General features: G+C 53.1%; 1 protein-coding gene across 1 annotated transcript; it reads right to left on the reverse strand.

The window, feature by feature from the left end:
• Positions 1-20,097, reverse strand: CYP4F22 (cytochrome P450 family 4 subfamily F member 22; the record flags this gene model as incomplete). The annotated part of the gene is made up of 12 exons (XM_080715612.1): positions 1-178; positions 675-757; positions 1,393-1,457; positions 2,865-2,998; positions 5,156-5,285; positions 5,368-5,434; positions 8,106-8,373; positions 10,796-10,920; positions 11,008-11,135; positions 11,237-11,290; positions 17,179-17,323; positions 19,876-20,097. 12 exons carry the CDS (start codon positions 20,095-20,097, stop codon positions 1-3), a joined length of 1,599 nt encoding a protein of 532 aa, XP_080571738.1.
• Between the last annotated feature and the right edge of the window lie 1,253 nt (positions 20,098-21,350).

The raw sequence follows: 21,350 nt of genomic DNA on the forward strand, positions 1-21,350 counted from the left end.
TCAGGCCCGCGGCGGCAGCGGCTCCACGTTGAGCCAGATGCCGCTCTCCGTGCGCAGGATGAGCTCCGGCTTCCGCCGCACCTTGCGCGTCCGGTCCACGCTCAGGCGGAACCGCAGCAGCGTCAGCGCCACGGCCACGCGCATCTCTGCCATGGCGAAGCTCTGCCCGATGCAGTTCCTGCAGAAAGGGTCCGGGGGCTCAGGCTGTGGAGGCGGGGCTACCTGGGCCTCCGCTGACCCCTCAGCCCGGGCTGGACGAGGGTCAGCGAGACCCCAAGAATCTCACTACGAGTAAACGTGGCTTTGAGGTTCAGGGTTCGAATCCCGGCGCGCCTCACACGCGCCGGCTGTGCATCCTGGGCCAACGGCCTCCCTCTCTGAGCCTCAGCCGTAAACCAGACAGGATGGCGGCATAGAAAGATGGGAAGGATGCGGGCCCCGAGCTCGGGGTTCGCACCCCGAGCTCTGTCCAGCCTCCAGAGATGCTGTCGCAGAGTCTGATTTGCGGGGGGCGGGCACAGAGGACTTGGGTAGACCGCCAGGACAACGGGTGGGCGTGGCCTATGCTTCTGATGGACACACCCCTGGTCTCCCATTGGCTGTTTGGGAAGGAGGAGGAGGAGGAGGAGGAGGAGGAGGAGGAGGAAGAGGAGGAGGAGGAGGAGGATGGTTACCTGGGTCCTGCGGAGAAGGGCACGAAGGCCAGTGGGGAGCGCTGCTGCGGGTTGTCTGGGTCAAAGCGGTAAGGGTTGTACACCTGTACAGGAAGGGCCTGGGGTGAGTCTGGGAGGGGACAGCCATCTTGCCTGCCCCCTCCTTCAACCTCTGGGGACCAGAGGCATCTCGGGGCCGTCTTTTCCTTTCCACCCCACACGCCACACCCCAGCCACACCTGCCGCCCGTTGTGGAGCGTGCCAGGCTCGTTCCTACCCCAGGGCCTTGGCCGTGACCTCTGCCCAGAACTATTTTCTCTGATGTTCCGTCTTCAGGTCTAAGCTGAAACATCTCTTTCTCGGCACGGCCCCGCCTGCCCGCCCGGCCTAAAGCGACTCCCCCTGGTGCCCCCAAGCACACACCAAATGATCTCATTCGTTTCGTTATTGTCTTCCTCTGAGCCTGACAGTGAGCTTCAGGAAGACAGACAAAATGATCCTCAGGGCCCAGTGGGGAGGGGTGGCACACAGTAGGTACTCAGGCTGGCACACAGTAGGTACTCAGTAACTATTTGTTAGCCCCATGAATTAATAATGCGTGGGCAAATAAATGCTGAGGAGGGAGCCAGGCACGGTGGTACACACCTGTATTCCTAGTACTCTGGGTTCAACACACACACACACACACACACACACTCTGGGGAGGAAGGCTCTGGGGAGGGAGGCGGGCAGGGCTCACCTTGGAATCCGGCCACACCGTGGGGTTGTGGTGGGTACCATAGATGCTCACCAAGCAAATGATTCCTGGGGGGACAGGTGGGGTCAGGGGGCGGCGGGGAGCCAGGGCCGCTGCTGGAAACCCCGCTCCGTGACCCCCACTTCTGGTTCTCCTTCCCTGAGAAGCCCAGGGGGCCCCTGGCCTCTGCAACCCCTCGCTCCCTCCCACGGGTGGAGTGCCAGCGCCCGCGCCCCGCCGAGGCTCCCCCAGGCTCCCCCAGGCTCTGCTCCAAGGACCTGCTCGCTCTTGGTTCCAACCTCCCACGGCGCCTTCTCCAGGACCCCGCATTCCCCTGGAGCCCTCAGCCCATATTTGGGCTCCTCTAGTCCGTCTCCTCCCACCAGCACCCCCAGCAGCGTTTCTTTGCTTTGCTTTGCTTTTTTCTTTTAGTACAGGGGATTGAACCCAGAGGCATTCTACCTCTGAGCCACATACACCCCCAGCCCTTTAAAAATATAGTTAAGCCGGCGTGGTGGCGCACGCTTGTAATCCCCGGGCTTGGGAGGCTGAGACAGGAGGATCGCGCAAGTTCGAAGCCAGCCTCATCTACTTAGTGAGGCTCTCAGCAACTTAGTGAGACCCTGTTTCCAAATAAAATATTAAAAAAAAAAATAGGTCTGGGAGTATAGCCCGGAGTCAGAAAGCCGATGGGTTCCACCCCAGTACCACAAAAAATAAAATAAAATAAAATAAAAAATAGGGCTAGGAAGCCGGGCCTAGTGGCGCACGCTTGTAATCCCCGCGGTTGGGAGGTGGAGACAGGAGGATCGCGCAGGTTTGAAGCCAGCCGCGCTGGCTTAAGAGACCCTGTTTCCAAAAATAAAAAAGTATAAAATAGGTCTGGGAGTGTAGCCGGGTGGTAAAAAGGCTTCCAGGAATCCCAGTACCACCCCCCCAAAAAAAAAATATATATATATATAACTACATTATACAATGAATAATAATATATAAATTATAATGTATTAATATATAAAAAATACTTTTTTTGCAGAACTGGGGATTGAACCCAGGGGCATTCTACCTCTGGGTTATACCCCTAGCTCTATTTTTTATTCTTTATTCTGAAACAGGGTTTCACTAAATTGAGGAGGGCTTCATTAAGTAGCTGAGGCTGGCCGCGAACCTGTGATCCTCCTGTCTCAGCCTCCCAAGTACCAGGATTATAAGCGTGCGCCACCACACTCGGCTTAAATATACATTTAAAACAGTCTCACTAAGTAGCTGAGGCTGGCCTCAACCTGTCACCCTCCTGTCTCGGCCTCCTAAGTTCTGGGATGGCAGGCATGTGCCACCACCCAGCTCTGCCCCTCCCTTTGACCCATCCCTGACCCAGGTGGCTGGGAATGTCGGCCGGGCTGAGCTCCGCACAGCCTGGCAGCCCTCCAGGCCTGGGCCCGGCCAGCGCACTGGCTGCAGGCGGCTTCCGCGGGCACCTTTGGGGATGATACGTCCGTCTGGGAGCTTGATGTCCTCAGTACAGCGGCGGGAGATGAGGGTCACAGGGGGGAACTGGCGCAGACTCTCCTTGATACACATGGTGGTGAAGGACAGCTGGGGCAGGTCATCCCTGTGGAGAACAGGACCGTGACTCCCCAGAACACACGCCCAGACCTTAGGCCTGCCGCCGCACTGGGCCCATAACACAGATGCGAAACATCCGACCGCTGACCTATCAGAACAGTGACTCATTCAAACAACAAGCAAAGCCGGGCGTGGTGGGCATGCTTGTAATCCCCGCGCTTGGGAGGCTGAGACAGGAGGATGGCACAGGTTCAAAGCCAGCCTCAGCTGCTTAGTGAGGCTCTCGGCAACTTAGTGAGACCCTGTTTCCAAATAAATATAAAATAGGTCTGGGAGTGTGGCCCGGAGGTAGAAGGCCCCTGCCTGGATTTCATCCCCAGCACCACAAAAATAAATAGATAAATAAATAAAAATAAAAAAATAAAACAGCAAGCAAGGGGGCTGGTTTCTGGGGATCCCTGCTGGTTTCAATTCTAAGCTGTTATGTATGTGGAGGGGAGAGTACTGAGGATTGAACCCAGGGGCACTCTACCTCCAAACTATACCTCCAGCCCTATTTTATTTTTGTTTTCAAACAGGGTCTTGCTCGGTTGACAAGAGCCTCACTACTTGCCGAGGCTGTCCTTGAACCTGAGATCCCAAGCCACCACCCCTGGTGTGTCTTTTGTTTTGAAAGAAGGTCTCAATAGGCTGCCGAGAGTCTCATTACATTGCTGAGGCTTGGCCTCGAACCTGGATCCTCCTGGCTCAGCCTCCCAACTACCAGGATTACGTGCCTGGCTTGGCATTAAAGCTTTAATTGAAGAATTAGATGGTAGCCAGTGGGCACCCAGGAGAGGTGCCAGAGTAACTGGGAGCCTCAGGGAGTGATTAGCTTGTATAGATCCATTTCAGTATTGATTTTTAGAGACAGTCTCCATGTGTTGCACAGGCTGACCCTGAACTCCTGGGCTCAAGTGTCCTCCTGCCTCAGTCTTCCCAGTAGCTGGGACCACAGGTGTGTATCTGCACTAATGCACCCAACTATTTCAGTATTCAAAAACTCTTGATATAGCCGGGTATGGTGGTGCACACTTGTAATCCCAGTACTTAGGAAGCCGAGACGGGAGGATCGCAGGTTCAAGACTAGCCTCAGCAACTTAGTGAGACCCTGTCTCCAAATAAAAAATAAAATCATGCTGAGCGTGTAGCCCAGAGGTAGAATACCGCTGAGTTCAATCACCAGTACCACAAGGCAAAACAAAAACCCGTGATATGACAGGTGTGGTGGCCATTCACACTGAGCCCAGCTGTCACAAGAGCAATATGCAGACAAGAGCAATAAGTGACACCTGCTGCCAATCACTGCACCGGGGGGGATGCTTGTTATGTAGCCTTACTGCAATCACTGCTGACTGAGACACTTTGCATACGACTACATTTTGAGGTTGGCACCATAATCATTATGATGTTACAGCTGAAGAAATTGGAATTCAAGAAGCTTTTGTGACTTGTCTTGGGTCTCACAACTGAAAAGTGGTGAAGCAGAGATTCACGCTCAAAACTGTGGCCTCAGCCGGGCGTGGTGGCGCACGCTTGTAATCCCAGCACTCAGGAGGCTAAGACCGGAGGATCGCGGTTCGTGAACAGCCTCAGCTAGTTAGTGAGGCCCTCTGCGACTCAGTGAGACCCTGTTTCAAAATAAAGAATAAAAAATTGGGCAGGGGATTATGTTAAGTGAGATCAGCCAAGCACAGAAGGAGAAGGTACATATGTTTCCTCTAATATGCCCAAACTAGGGAACACAGAGGATACCAGTGGGACTCCAGATGATGGAGGGGAAATACCAGCAAAGTTTGAATGGAAAGATAGGAGAGGAGGAAGGCCGATCTTGATTAATGAGGGTCTACATCTGAACATGTGTAAAATTATGAATAAGACATGGTTAACCTGGACAACCATTGGTGGGAGGGGGGAAGGGAAAACGGGGGCGGGGGGAGAGGGCACCAAATATAGTTTAAATATATACTATTTATGTTCAATAAAAAAATTGTTAAAAGAAAAAAAAATAAAAAATAAAATGTTTACAATAACAAAACAAAACAAAAAAAATGGGCAGGGGGCGTAGCTCGGAGGTAAAATGCCTCTGGATTCCATCCCTAGGCCCGCAAAAAAACTATGGCCTCAACCTTCTCCCTTGAGCGCCCCACTTCCCCAGACTGACCACTCCAGCTCCTCAAGCTCCCGGCCTTTCATGACCTCCTGGATCTCTTCCCGGCACTTCTCCTGGTATTCCGGATGCTTCGCCAAGTTGAACAGCACCCAGGAGAGCCCGCTGGAGGTTGTGTCGTGACCTGCAGGCAACCGAGGGGCGTGAGGGAGGCTACCGCCTCCAGGCAAGGGAACGAGGCTCACCCCGTCCTCCCGCAGCCTCACCCTCAAACATGAAGGTGTCGGCCTCTGCTCGGATGTCCTCGTCGGAGAGCTCCTTTCCCTCTTCATCCTGGAAGGGCAGGCGAGATCTCAGCTGCCTCGTCCCACCGTCAGCATCCGACCGGCTACCCCAGGCCTGGATACACGCCGCCCTCTCGTTTTTATTTATTTTTGTTGTTGCTGTTGCCGTACCAGAGATTGAACTCATGGGCGTCCTACCTCTGAGCCACACCCCAGCCCTATTTTACTCTTTTATTTTGAAACAGGATCTCACTAAGTTGCGGAGGGCCTCACTAAGTAGCTGAGGCTGGCCGGGAACCTGTGATCCTCCAGTCTCAGCTTCCCAAGTACTGGGATTACAAATGTGCACTACCACGTCCAATGTTTTTTTTTTCCTGTACTGGGGGTAGAACCCAGGGGCATTCTACTTCCAAGCTACACCCCCAGCCTGATTTTTTAATTTTTATTTTGAAACAGGGTCTCACTGAGTTGCAAAGGGCCTCACTAAGTAGCTAAGGCTGTCTGCAAACCGTGATCCTCCTGTCTCAGCCTCCCAAATGGCGCGATTACAAGTGCACACCACCACGCCTGGCTACTCTTTTATTATTATTATTATTATTATTATTATTATTATTATTTTGGTGGTACTGGGGTTCCTGGAAACCCTTCTGCCTCCGGGCTATACTCCCAGACATATATATATATATATCTGTACATAATTTTTTTTGAAACAGGGTCTCCTAAGCCAGCGCAGCTGGCTTCGAACCTGCGCGATCCTCCTGTCTCTGCCTCCCAAGCGCGGGGATTATAAGCGTGCGCCACCACGCCCAGCGAAACAGGGTTTTACTAAGTTGTGGAGGGCCTCACTAAGTTGCTAAGGCTGGCCGCAAACCTACAATCCCCCTGTCTCAGCCTCCCAAGTACTGAGATTACAAACGTACTCCAACACACCTGGCTTCCTTTTTTTTTTTTAGTACTGGGGATTGAACCCAGAGGCATTCTACCTCTGAGCCACCCGCAGCCCATTTTTATTTTCTGTTTTGAAAGAGGGTCTGGCTAAGTTGCCGAGACTGGTCTTGAACCTGTGATCCTCCTGTCTCAGCCTCCCACATACTGAAATCACAGGTGTGTTGCACCTTGCCCGGCTACCCTTCTCTTAAACCAACCTGTGGGGAGAAATACTGCAATAGAGAGAGGTATGAGACTTGGATAAGAAAGATGGAGAGTGGGAAGGAGAGTGAAAGGTGAGGAATGAAGCCAGGCATGATGGTGCACCCTCCCATCCCAGTGCGTGGGAGGCTGAGACAGGAGGATCACAGGTTCAAAGCCAACCTCAGCTACTTAGTGAGGCTCAACAACTTAGTGAGATCCTGTTTCCAAATAAAGTATAAAATAGGTCTGCAAGTATAGCCCGGAGGTAGAAAGCCCCTGGGTTCCACCCCCAGGACCACCAAAAAATTTTTTAAAAAAAAGAACCCACGGATACGAAGGGAGCACTGAATTCATTCTCTTCCTGTACACAAGGAACATTCTGCAGGACAGTCCAGGTATTGGCTATAAAACAAACCTCAGACTGGACCCGGTGGTGCTTGCCTATAATCCCAGCTACTCAGGAGGCTGAGGCAGGAGGATCACAAGTTCAAGGTGAGCCTGGGCAACTTAACAAAACCCTGTCTAAAGTGAAATTTTAAAAGGGCTGGAACCAGGTACAGTGGTGTAGGCCTGTAATCCCAGTACTTGTGAGGCTGAGACAGGAGGATTTCAGGTTCGAGTCCAGTCTCAGCAATTTAGTGATATACTCTTTATTTTATTTATTTATTTTTTTATTTTTATTTTTGTGGGGTTCCTGGAAGCCCTTCTACCTCCGGACTATACTCCCAGACCTATTTTTTATTTTTGGAAACAGGGTCTTATACCTGCACAATCCTGTCTCCGCCTCCCAAGCACGGAGATTACAAGCATGCGCCACCATGCCCAGCGTGATATACTGCTTAAATTTTTTTTTTTTTTTTTTTTTTTTTGGTGGTACTGGGGTTCCTGGAAGACCTTCTACCTCCGGGCTACACTCCCAGACCTATTTTTACATTTTTATTTGGAAACAGGGTCTCCTAAGCCAGCGCGTGGTGTGGCTGGCTTCGAACCTGCGCGATCCTCCTGTCTCCGCCTCCCAAGCGCGGGGATTACAAGCGTGCGCCACCACGCCCGGCCTGTTTAAATTTTTTTAAAAAGTAAAATAAAAAGGGCTGGTGTTATAGCTCAGAGATAGACACTCCTCCCTGAATCCAATCCAAAAAATAAAAAAGGAAGGGAGGGAGAAAGGGAGGAGAGAAAGAAAGAGGGAGGGAGGGAGGGAGGGAGGGAGAGAGAGGAGAGAATGAGAATATGCCGCCGGGTGTGGGGGCACATGCTTGTAATCCCAGCACTTGGGAGGCTGAGACAGAAGGATCTCAGGTTCGGGGCCAGCCTCAGCCACTTAGGCCCTCTGCAATTTAGTGAGAACCTGTTTCAAAATAAAGAATAAAAAATAGGGCTGGAATAGAACCGTAAAAAAAAAAAAAAAAAAAGCGAAAGAGAAAACCCACCCTCGGTTAATGTAAGGGGACCTGAATGCTTGTCACTGCAGCTAGAGCGGACTCAGAGTCTAACGCGCCTGCACCTGGCTCCTCCCGGGTCTCTGGGAATCTGAGCACCCATCCTCCGCATGCTCGGCGATCCGCGAGGCCTGCGCAGCGCCCTCTCACCCTGGCCAGGAGCAGCACGTCGATGAAGTCCAAGGTCTTGCCCTGCTTGGTCTTCAGCCAGGCCTCGGCCCCCTGCCGGCGCAGCGCCCGCCTCCGCTCCTGGATCACCTCGGTGGTGAAGCGGTGCACCGTGTCGCAGGCCTGGCGGAAGCGCCGCCCGTCGGCCGAGAGGTAGTAGATGAAGTCCAGGTGGTGGTGCAGGCGGTACTGGCGCCGCACGGCCAGCGCGCTCAGCTCGATGATGGCCGATATGTAATCGCTCAGCTTCCTGCGGGGAGGAGAGCCGTGAGCAGTAGCCGTCCCCAGTCCAGGCCACCCGGACCCACAGCTCAGCTGGGCCTCCTCTGCCCGCCCAATAGGGACAGAGAGCCCCCATATTAACTATATGTACAGCCGGCCACGGTGTGCATTCCTGCAACCCCAGTGCTCAGGGGAGGCCCGGGCGGGAGGAGTACAGGTTAGAGGCCAGACTCAGGAATTTAGCAAGACCTGCAGCAACTTAGTGAGACCCTGTTTCAAAATAAAAGTATAGCCGGGCATGGTGGTGCACGCTTGTAATCCCCCGCGCTTGGGAGGCTGAGACAGGAGGATCTCGAGGGTTCGAAGCCAGCCTCGGCTACTTAGTGAGGCTCTCAGCAACTTAGTGAGACCCTGTTTCCAAATAAAATATAAAATAGGTCTTGGGAGTATGGCCCGGAGGTAGAAAGCCTCTGAGTTCCACCCCCAGTATCACAAAATTAATTAATTAATTAATTAAATAAAATAAAAAATAAAAGTAAAAAGGGCTGGGTGTATCCAGGCGTGGTGGTACATACTTGAAATCCCAGCATTCGGGAGGCTGAGACAGGAGGATCGCAGGTTCATGGACAGCCTCAGCTACTTAGTGAGGCCCTCTGCAACTTAGTGAGACCCGGTTTCAAGATAAAGAATAAAAAAAGTCACTTGGAGGTAGCATGCCCTGGGTTCCATCCCCAGTACCAAAAAAAAAAAAAGGGGGGGGGGCTCCAGGTATAGCTCAGAGGTAGAGCATAGTGAATCCAATCCCTTGTACTGCCAGAAATTAATAATAACAACAACAGTAACAACAATAATGATTAGCTATACTTTCAGGGGAGCTCTCTGCAGTTCTAGGGAGGGAACTCAGGACTAGGCAGACACTAACCACTGAGCCACACCCCCAGCCCCCGCAATGAATGGCAGGTGAATGTATGAATCAGGGTAGTGGTTATCTTATGAGTTCATCCGACAGGTATTCTCTGAGCACTGTGAGGTGCTGTGCTGTTGCTACGTCAGCTTATCCCTACATCACCTCTCCAAAATCAGGTATCAGTGCCCAGTGGTGCACAACTGTAATCCCAATCACTGAGAGGCTGAGACGGGAGGGTCACAGGTTTGAGACCAGCCTCTGCAACATAGGGAGAATTTCAGCAACTTAGGAAGATCCTGTCTCAAAAACAAAAAAAATTATATAGGTAGGCCGAGTGTGGTAGCACACACCTGTAACCCAGTACTTGGGAGACTGAGACAGCCTCGAAGCCAGCCTCGGCAACTTAGTGAGGCTCTCAGCAAACCAGTGAGAACCTGTTTCCAAAAAGAAACAAAATCGGGCTGGGAGGGGTAGCTTGGAGGTAGTAGACTCCTGGGTTCTGCCTCCAGTGCCAAAAAAACGAAGAAGAAATCAGGTATCATAGGCCGGGCGTGGTGGCGCACGCTTGTCATCCCCGCGCTTGGGAGGCGGAGACGGGAGGATCGCGCAGGTTCGAAGCCAGCCGCGCGCGCTGGCTTAGGAGACCCTGTTTCCAAATAAAAATGTAAAAATAGGTCTGGGAGTGTAGCCCGGAGGTAGAAGGGCTTCCAGGAACCCCAGTACCACCGAAAGAAAGAAAAGAAAAAAGAAAAGAAAAGAAAGAAAGAGAGAAAGAAAGAAAGAGAAAGAAAGAAAGGGAGATATCATCTTTGTTAGTGGGAGATGACACTTGTCTCTACCTGGCAGCACTCTGCCACTGAGCTGCACCCCCGCTGGAGGGGGCTGGTCTCCAAAGAGTGTATCCTCTCTGCAGAGGAATGAGGGAAACCACAGCCCGCAGTATCGCCCATCATGCTTCACACCTCACTCACATCAGCTCACTTATATTTATTTATGTATTTGTGTGTGCTGGTGCTGGGGATTGCGCCCCAGGGGCATTCTAACTCTGAGCTACACCCCCAGTCCTATATTATTTTATTTATTTTATTTTTTTATTTTTATGTAATTATTTATTTATTTATTTTGTGGTACCGGGGGTGCAACTCAGAGGCTTTCTACTTCCGGGCTATACTCCCAGACCCATTTTATATTTTATTTGGAAACAGGGTCTCACTAAGTTGCTGAGAGCCTCACTCAGTAGCCGAGGCTGGCTTCGAACCTGCGCGATCCTCCTGTCTCAGCCTCCCAAGCGCGGGGATCACAAGCGTGCGCCACCACGCCCGGCTCTATTTTTTACTTTGAAACAGGGTCTTGCTGAATTGCTGAGGCTGGCCTCGAACCTGCGGTTATCCTTTCTCAGCCTCCAAATCCCAGGATAAAAGGCGTGCAGCCCCCAGGCGCCTCCCGGCGAGGTCCTTAAAAGGCTGGCGCGGTTTTCCTTGGGTCCACGGCCAGGCGGGCCCCCGGGCTGCTCCCCCCAGCCCCCCCGGGAGGCCGCACTCACTCCTGGCAGTCGCTGTTGTAACTGAACACGCATTTCTGAAGACTGTCCAGGGTCATGAGGCTGACGTGCTCGAACATGTCGAAAGAGGCCACCGAGCTGCCGACCAGGGCCCGCCGCCACTTGGCCTGGGGAGAGAGACCAGGGGAGTGGACGCGGGCGCAGATGCCCAGCGGGAGACCGAGCCGCCCCCTGCCGCGGGGCCGGGCACGCACGTGCATGGTGTTGGTGCACTGGTTGAAGATCCTCATGTAGGGCTTGAGGATGTCGAAGTGGAAGGCGGGGGTCAGCAGGCGCCGGTGCCGGCTCCACTTGTCGCCTTTGCTCAGCAGAAGCCCGTCCCCTGCGTCCCAAGACCGGGGTTGGAGCCGCCGTCCGCGGAGCCCCGCGCCCTGTCCTCAGTTCTCTGAAGCCCCGGCCCCGGCCCGCCCCTTTGCCACTCACCTAGCCAAGGTTTCAGGAAGCTGTAGAAAAGGTCATCCTTGGGGGCAATGGCAGCTGTGGAGAGACACGAGGCAATGTTAACTCAAGACAGGGTTCGGGGCCTTGGCCTCAGCTTATGACTTCCTAAGGAGTCTCCTCTCAGCTCCAGCCTCCTCCACACATGCCCAGAAAGAGCCTTACACCACGCCGATCCGAACACAAGATTCCCCTGCTCAAACACCTCCCATGGCTCACCATCGCCCTCGGAAACAGTTGAAGCTCAGCCTGGCGCCATCTGCGCCCCAGTCCCCGCTGACTCCATCCTTCAACAGACGCCAGACAACCTCATTCTTTTTTTTTTTTTTTCAGTACTGCAATGGAACCCAGACGCATTCTACCTCTGAGCAACACCCCATCCCTTTTTTTTTTTGAGGTACTGGGGGTGGAACCCAGAGGCTTTCTACCTCCGGGCTATACTCCCAGACCCATTTTATATTTTATTTGGAAACAGGGTCTCACTAAATTGCTAAGAGCCTCACTAAGTAGCTGAGGCTGGCTTCGAACCTGTGTGATCCTCCTGTCTCAGCCTCCTAAGCGTGGGAATTATAAGCGTGCGCCACCACGCCCGGCTCCCCAACCCTATTTTTTATTCTTTATCTTGAAACAGGGTCTCACTGAGTTGCAGAGGGCCTCACTAAGTAGCTGAGGCTGTCTGCGAACCACGATCCTCCTGTCTCAGTCCCAAATGCTGGGATTACAAGCGTGCACCACCACGCCCGGCTTCAGACAACGCCATTCTTACGGCACACTGCCGCCACCTCTACACCTGCACCCAGGTACCCCACACAGAGCAGACTCACCCCGCTCCTGTCCGCCAGCTCAGAACATGAGAATTGCAAGCCCTGAGCTCCCCCTGCAGCCCACCCGCCCTAGCCCAGGGGATTGGATCTGACCATGTGGATCTGAGGCAGGAGGATCTCAAGCTTGAACTGAGCAACCTCCTGAGACCCTGTTTCAAAGTAAAACAAAGCGGGCTCAGTGATAGTGTTTACCTAAGATGTGCGGGGGCCTGGGCTCCATCCCCAGCACGGGGGAGGGGAGACTTCAAAAGGGTGCTGGGTATCGCTCCACTCTGCTTCCCCACTCCCAGATGGCCAGGAGCAGGGTCCCGCTGCCTCAGGACCCCACCGCGAACTGCTGATCATTGACATTTGACGCTTAAGAAGCCATCCGCAGGTGTGGTGGTGCACACCTGTAATCCCAGGACTTGGGAGGCTGAGACCGGAGGAGCGCTAGTTTGAGACCAACCTCAGCTACTTAGCAAGGTCCTTTGCAATTTAGCGAGACTCTTTCAAAATAAAGAATAAAAAATAGGGCTGCGGGTGTAGCTCAGAGGTAGAATGCCCCTGATGGGACTGGGGTTCCATCCCCAGTACCACAAAGAAAAAAACAAGAATGTATATCCAGTGAATTAATGAATCAATCAATCAAGGGATGGATGGGTGAATAAAATAAAAATGAATGGGTCAGTAGATGGATGCATGAATGGGTGGGTGGGGTGGGTGGATGGATGGGTGGATGGATGGAGAGGTGTATGTATGGGTGGGTGGATGGATGGATGGATGGATGGATGGATGGATGGATGGATGGATGAATGGAGAGGTATATGTATGAGTGGGTGGATGGATGGATGGATGGAGAGGTGTATGTATGGGTGGGTGGGTGGATGGATGGATGGATGTAGAGGTGTATGTATGGGTGGGTGGGTGGGTGGATGGATGGATGGATGGATGGATGGATGGATGGATGGAGAGGTGTATGTATGGGTGGGTGGGTGGATGGATGGATGGATGGATGGATGGATGGATGGATGGATGGAGAGGTGTATGTATGGGTGGGTGGGTGGGTGGATGGATAGATGAATGGAGAGGTGTATGTATGGGTGGGTGGATGGATGGATGGATGGATGGATGGATGGAGAGGTGTATGTATGAGTGGGTGGATGGATGGATGGATGGATGGATGGATGGATGGATGGATGGAGAGGTGTATGTATGGGTGGGTGGGTGGATGGATGGATAGATGAATGGAGAGGTGTATGTATGGGTGGGTGGATGGATGGATGGATGGATGGATGGGTGGATGGATGGATGGAGAGGTGTATGTATGAGTGGGTGGGTGGATGGATGGATGGATGGATGGAGAGGTGTATGTATGGGTGGTTGGGTGGATGGATGGATGGATGGATGGATGGATGTAGAGGTGTATGTATGGGTGGGTGGGTGGATGAGTGGATAGATGCATGCATGCATGGAGAGGTGTATGTATGGGTGTGGATGGATGGATGGATGGATGGATGGATGGATGGATGGATGGAGAGGTGTATGTATGGTTGGATGAAGAGGTGTATGTATGAGTGGATGGATGGATGGATGGATGGATGGATGGATGGATGGATGGATAGAGAGGTGTATGTATGGGTGGGTGGGTGGATGGATGGATGGATGGATGGATGGATGGATAAATGGATGGATAGAGAGGTGTATGTATGGGTGGGTGGGTGGGTGAATGGATGGATGGATGGATGGATGGATGGATGGATGGATGGATGGATGGATAGGTGTATGTATGGGTGGGTGGGTGGGTGGATGGATAGATGGATGGAGAGGTGTACGGATGGATGGATGGATGGATGGATGGATGGATGGATGGATGGATGGATAGATGGATGGTTGGAGAGGTTTATGTATGAGTGGGTGGGTGGATGAGTGGATAGATGCATGCATGCATGCATGGATAGGTGGATGGATGGGTAGGTGGATGAATCCCTCTTATACATGGGGCAGGTTGGGATTGGATGGGGAGGGGTCTGGGAGGGAAGGATCTAGAACTCAGGCGATGTCACAACTGGGCTGTGACTCAGCCACCCACACCCCAGGAGTTGGCCAAGGCGCACGCGCAGCCACCCGTCCACTCATCCTCCCACCAACACACCCTGCTGCCCCCTTTCCGTGCCCAACCCAGGCTGGGTAGTGCCAGGGAGCCAGAGATGGTCCAGCTCCACACCCTGCCTGGAGGCACTCCCGGGCGGAGTGGGAAAGGAAGCAGGAACACTCCACACAATTATCTGACAGAAAGACCCAATCCTGGCTCAAACACCTCCCATGGCTCCCTATTTTTCCCTATAGGAAAAAGTGCAATCTCACTGACTTTTCAGTACAGCCTAACTCTCCACCTCATTTTCTACTTTCCATGCAAAAAAAGTGTCAGCTCCCTTCCAGCCACCCCAGCTCACCGGGATTCCACTGGCCTTCTGCCACATCTGCACCTTTGCACTGGCAGGCCCTCCACCTGGGACTCCCTGCTTGCAAAACTCCTACGTATCCTTCAAGGCCCCATCCCCCTCCCCAGCTGAACCCCGTCTCCCATCCCTGCGTCCCTCCTCCACTGCAACCCTGACCTCAGTGCCAGAAAGATCTGTGTCCTGGCTGCCTCTCCCACCAGCTTCCCCTGCAGCGATGCCAGGGAGAGGCCGGATCAGGAAGCCCTCGTGTCGGGCAATGGCGGCCCACGCCTGGGATCCCAACACTTGGGAAGCTGAGACAGGAGGATTGCAGGCTCATGGCCAGCCTCAGCTATTTAGTAAAGCACTCTGCAACTTACTGAGACACTGTTTCAAAATAAAAAATAAAAAATAGGGCTGGGGGTATAGCTCAAAGGTAGATTGCCCCTGGGTTCAGTCTCCAATATCACACACACACACAAAGAAAGTCAAATACAAAGCCAGGCATGGTAGCTCACACCTGAAATCCCAGTACTTGGGAGACTGAAAGGATCTCAGGTTCAAGACCAACCTCAGCAACTTAGCAAGACCCTGTTTCAAAATAAAAAATAAAACAGAGCTGGGAGTATAGCTCTGAGGTAGAATGCCCCTGAGTTCCATCCCCAGTACCAAAAAAAAAAAAAATTTTTTTTAACAAGAGCTGGGAGTGTAAATTAGAGGTAGGATACTCCTGGGTTTAATTCCCAGTATCCCACCTCTCCCGCCCCCCACAAAAAAAAAAGAGAAGAGAAAAAGGGAAAGAGAGAAAGGAAGGAAGGAAGATATAACCACACCAAAACGTGTGCCTGGCTGTTCATAGCAGCATTTTCACAACAGCCAATAGATAGATAGGACCCAGCGGATGAATGGGTAAATTGTGGCCCATCCACACAAGGGAATATTACTCAGCCAGAAAAAGGAGTGAAGCTCTGATCTATATGCCACGATGTGGACACAGCTGGGAAACAGGCTACTGAGTGAGGGGGAGCCGTCAGGTGTGACAGGCCACGTGGTCTAAGGTTCTTTTTACATAACAAGTCCAGAATAAGCGAATCCACAGAGGTCACCAGGAGACGGGGGAGGGCCGGGAAGTCATCGCTTCCCAGGCAGAGGGCGTTTATGGGGCAACGAAAAAGTTTCGAAACTAGAGAGGGCCAGTGATTGCGTAATACACTGATGGTTCACTTTCAAACAGCTAATTGTAGGTTAGGGGAATTTCACCTCAATTTAAAAAGAAGAAGGAGAAGAATGTATCAGAGCAGGCTGTAATTATGTGCTCAGCGAGCATGACTCATCCTTTGAAAAGGCTTCTGACTCCTTTCACCTGAGGTGAGGAGTCCCTATTCCATGCCGGGCGTCGCCCGCTTGTCATCCCAGCATTCGGGAGGCTGAGACCGGAGGATCGCAGACAGCCTCAGCTACTTAGTGAGGCCCCCTGCAACTCAGTGAGACCCTGTTTCAAAATAAAAGAATGAAAAATAGGGCTGGGGGTGTACCTCAGAGGTAGAATGCCCCTGGGTTCCATCCCCAGAACTGCAAAAAAAAGGGGGGGGGACTGGAGATGTAGCTCAGAGATAGAATGTCCCTGGGTTCAATTCCTAGTAATAAAAAAAAATTATTTTTGGTGGTACTGGGGGTGGAACCCAGAGGCTTTCTACCTCCGGGCTATACTCCCAGACCTTTTTTATATATTTTTTGGAAACAGGGTCTCACTAAGTTGCTGAGAGCCTCACTAAGTAGCTGAGGCTGGCTTCGAACCCGTGCGATCCTCCTGTCTCAGCCTCCCAAGCGCGGGGATTACAAGCGTGCGCCACCACACCCTGCCAACTTTTTTTTTTTTCTAAAAGGAGCTAGGGATGTAACTCAAAAGTCGAATGCCCTTGGGTTCAATCACCAATTAGAAAAGAAAAAAAAAAAAAAAAAAACACCTCTCGCTCCTACGGTGCTGGGCACAGAACCCGGGGCCCCTGCCCGCTAGGGGAGCGCTGACCACAGAGCGGCACCCCCAGCCCTCACATCACTGAATCCTCATGACACCCCCACCCCGGCCGCCATCCTAAAGGTCAGGAGCCGAGCGTCTCACGCCGGGACTCCACCACGGACACTGGGATCCGCGGTCCAGGGCGGCTGCGGAGACGGGAGCCCTGGGTCTAGGTTCCCCTTAGTAGCGGGAGTCAGCATCCCCCCCAAATGTAATATGGGGACAAAGAGGTCAGGGAGAACATAGCCCGAAAGGAAGGCCGTGTGTGTGTGTGTGTGTGTGTGTGTGTGTGTGTGTGTGTGTGTGTGTGTAACTGAGATTGAGCAGCTCTGGGGTATTCTACCTCTGAGCCACCGTCCCCAGCCCTTTTTATGTTTTATTTTGAAACAGGGTCTGGCTAAGTTGCGTGGAGTCTCTCCATGTTACTGAGGCCGGCCTCAAACCTGTAATCCTCTTGTCTCTGCCTCCTGTGTACTGGGATTATAGGCAGGGGCCACGACACCTGCCTGAATGTGCTCATTTCTGCTTTAGTGAACTTCTCTCCATCCCGCAAGGCCCCACTCCTACGGCCCTTCCTCTAGAGAGCCCATCTGCCTAGGATCCGCGATGGGCTAGGGGAGCTGAGGGTTTGGCCACCACTCAGGGGCCCAGGCTGCCTACCTGAGGCCCCCACCAGGGGCTTGATGTAGTCGGGGTGCACCAGAACCAGCAGGGGCAGCACGGGTCCGATCCACACCAGGATTACGTGGTGCATGTTGTCCAGCACCTTCTTCTCATCCTGAAGGCCCGACTCGTTCGGAAGGTACTGCAGTGGGGGTGAGGCAGTGAGGACAAGCCTCAGAGCAAGCCCGGAAGTGCCCGCTGGCCATGGGCAGCGGCTGCCCCGGCCAAGAGTGCTCGTCCTCACCTGAAAGACGGGCTATGCCTCCACCCCTCTGGGGGCAGCCCCGGAAGATTAACGAGAAAGAGCGGGATGCGGTCAGCTCCAGAAATAAAGTTAAGCCCAATCCCAGTACTTGGGAGGCTGAGACAGGAGGAGCCCAGGTTCGAGGACAGCCTCAGCAAGTAATGAGACTCTCATCAACCTAGCGAGATTCCGTTTCCCAACAAAAAATAAAACACGGTTGGGATGTAGTACACGTGCGTGCACACACACTAAATAAATAAATAAATAAATACACAAATACATAAAGCCAGGCAGAGTGGCGCACACTTGTAATCCCAGTAATTGGGAGGCTGAGACAGCAGGATCCCAGGTTCATGGCCAGCCTCAGCAACTTGTGAGGCCCTCCGCTACTTAGCGAGTAAAGACTAAAAAATAGGACTGGGGGTGGAGCTCAGAGGTAGAATGCCCTTGGGTTCCATCCTCAGTTCAAAAAAAAAAAAATCCCATGCAGTGGCACACACCTGCAATCCCAGCGACTCTGGAGGCCAACGCACGAGGGTCGTGGGTTCAAAGCCAGCCTGGGGAACTTAGTGAGATTCCCATCCCTCATCCCAAACAATAAAAATAAAACAAGCTGGGTATGGTGGTCCAGGCCTGTAATCCCAGCACTTGGGACGCTGAGACAGGAAGATCGCAGGGTCCAGGACAGCCTCTGCCATCATAGCAAGACTCAGCAATGTAGCGAGACCCTGTTTCAAAATCCCTGGGTTCAATCCCCAGCACCACAAAATAAATAAATAAAACAAGAACAAATGAGCAATGGTAACAGTCAACACAACAGGCGTTATCAATGCTCGCCATGGTGTTCAAAATGGTACTAGAGCCAGGTGAGGCGGCGCACGCCACCGCGAGGCAGGAGGGTGGCAAGTTCAAAGCCAGCCCGGGGAGCTTAGCAGGACGCTGTCTCAGATGAAAAAAAAAATCAGCTGAGCGCGGTGGCGCACGCTTGTAATCTCAGTACTCGGGAGGCTGAGACAGGAGGATCGCGGTTTGTGGACAGCCTCAGCTACTTAGTGAGGCCTTTGCAATTCAGTGAGACCCCACTTCAAAATAAAGAATTTTAAAAAATGAGGCTGGGGCTGTAGCTTGGAGGTAGAATGCCCCTGGGTTCCATCCCCAGCACCGCAAATAAATAAATAAACAAATAAAACAGGGCTGGGGGTGTCGTTCAGAGGTAGAATGTCCCTGGGTTCCATTCCCAGTACTACAAAAAAAAATAAAAGGAAGGAAGGAAGGCAAGAAGAGAGAGAGAAAAAGAGGGTGAGGGAGGAGGAGGAGGAGGAGGAGGAAGAGGAGGAAGAGGAGGAAGAGGAGGAGGAGGAAGAGGAGGAAGAGGAGGAAGAGGAGGAGGAGGAAGAGGAGGAGGAGGAAGAGGAAGAGGCAGAGAAGGAGGAAGAGAAGGAGGAGGAGGAAGAGGAGGAGGAGGAAGAGGAGGAGGAAGAGGAGGAGGAGGAGGAGGAAGAGGAGGAGGAGGAAGAGAGGAGGAGGAGGAGGAGGAGGAGGAGGAAGAGGAGGAGGAGGAGGAGGAGGAGGAAGAGGAGGAGGAGGAGGAGGAAGAGGAGGAGGAGGAAGAGAGGAGGAGGAGGAGGAGGAAGAGGAGGAGGAGGAGGAGGAGGATGAAGAGGAGGAGGAGGAAGAGGAGGAGGAGGAGGAGGATGAAGAGGAGGAGGAGGAAGAAGAGGAGGAGGAGGAAGAGGAGGAGGAGGAAGAAGAGGCAGAGAAGGAGGAAGAGAAGGAGGAGGAGGAAGAGGAGGAGGAGGAAGAGGAGGAGGAAGAGGAGGAGGAGGAAGAGGAGGAGGAGGAAGAGGAGGAGGAGGAAGAGGAGGAGGAGGAAGAGGAGGAGGAGGAAGAGGAGGAGGAAGAGGAGGAGGAGGAGGAGGAGGAAGAGGAAGATGAGGAGGAGGAGGAGGAAGAAGAGGAGGAAGAAGAGGAGGAAGAAGAGGAGGAAGAGGAGGAGGAGGAAGAGGAGGAGGAGGAGGAAGAGGAGGAGGAAGAGAAGGCAGAGGAGGAGGAAGAGGAGGAGGAGGAGGAGGAAGAGGCAGAGGAGGAGGAGGAGGAGGAAGAGGAAGAGGCAGAGGAGGAGGAGGAGGAGGAAGAGGAAGAGGCAGAGGAGGAGGAGGAGGAGGAAGAGGAGGAAGAGTAGGAAGAGGAGGAGGAAGAGGAGGAAGAGAAGGAAGAGGAGGAAGAGGAAGAGGAGGAGGAAGGGGAGAAGGAAGAGGAGGAGGAAGAGAAGAAAGAGGCAGAGAAGGAGGAGGAGGAGGGGAAGAAGAGGAGGAGGAGAAAGAATAAAGAGAAAGGAAGGAAGGGAGGGAGGAAGGCAGGCAGGCAGGGGGCGGCGTGGCCCGGCTGGTGGCCTGGGCACGCTCCCCTCGCCATGCCCGTGCTCCCGGTGGCGTGGCGGCCGCACTCACCATGCCCAGGTGGCCCAGCAGCCAGTTGCGGCGCGGCGGCTGCGGGAAGCAGCGGAGGCGGCGGCAGGTGGTGTAGAAGGCCCAGCAGAGCCGCAGCAGCTGGGCCAGCAGGCGGAAGGCCAGGAAGAGCCCGGCCAGCAGCAGCGCGGACACGGCGTAGACGCGGAAGGCCGTCTTCTCCAGCCGCAGCAGGTGCAGCAGGTGGTCGGTGATGGGCAGCATCCTGGGGCACCGCGGGCGGGGTCAGGCCGGGGTCAGGCCGGGCCCCTGACCTCGCCCCCCCAGCCCGGGCCTTGGAATTGAGACCCGGCCAAGGAGGGCGCGCCCACCACCCAGGACGGCTCCCCAACCACCTACGGGGGAGGCTCACCGCTGCCTCCTTTTCAGAACTGGGGATGGAACCCAGGAGTTCCACCTCTGAGCTACACAAAACTGGGTCTCACTAAATTGTGGAGAGCCTCGCTAAGTAGCTGAGGCTGGCCTGGAACCTGTGATCCTCCTGTCTCAGCCTCCCAAGTACTGGGATTACGAGCCTGCGCCACCAGGCCTGGCTTTATTATTTATTTTTAATGGGCTGTCCGTCAGTTGCTGAGATCCTTACTGAGTTGCCAAGGCTAACCTGTCTCAACCGCTCAAGTACTGGGGTGACAGGCTGCGCCACCAGGCCTGGCTTAACATGAACCATGTCAAAGCAAACGGTGCACACAATGGAACATTGTTCAGGCATAAAGAGTGTTCTTCTATCATTTGAAACCAAACGGGTGGAACTGGAGGATGTCAAGCCCCGCAGTGTTTTTTGTTTGTTATGGGATCTTGATATGTCAGCCCGGCCTCCTTGAGCTCTACCAATCCTCCTGCCTCAGCCTCCTGAGTAGCTGGGACTGTACCACCACCACGTCAAAGTGAAATAATAAGAAACAGGGGAAAAAATACTGCCGAGCCGGGCGTGGTAGCTCACGCTTGTAATCCCAGCATTCGGGAGGCTGAGACCTGGAGGACTGTGGTTCGCGGACAGCCTCAGCTACTTAGTGAGGCCCTCTGCAACTCAGTGAGACCCGGTTTCAAAATAAAGAATAAAAAATGGGGCAGGGGCTGTAGCTCGGAGGTCAAATGCCCCCGGGTCCATCCCCAGATCAGTAAAAAAAAAAAAAAAAAACCAACAACAACAACAACAACAAAAAATAAAGAACAAAAAGTTGGAGCCGGGCGTGGTGGCACATGCTTGTAATCCCAGCATCTGGGAGGCTGAGACAGGAGGATTGCGGTTCGAGGACAGCCTCAGCTACTACTTAGGCCCTTTGCAACTCAGTGAGACCTGGTTTCAAAATAAAGAATAAAAAATAGGGCAGGGGGTATAGCTCGGAGGTCAAATGGGTTCCATCCCCAGACCTGCAAAAATAAATAAATTAATAAATAAATATAAAATAAATAAATAAAAATAGGGCTGCCAGGTGTGGTGGCGCACGCTTGTAATC

The sequence above is a fragment of the Muscardinus avellanarius genome, assembly GCF_963383645.1.
Source record: "Muscardinus avellanarius genome assembly, chromosome: 18".
NCBI classification, from domain to species: Eukaryota; Metazoa; Chordata; class Mammalia; order Rodentia; family Gliridae; genus Muscardinus; species Muscardinus avellanarius.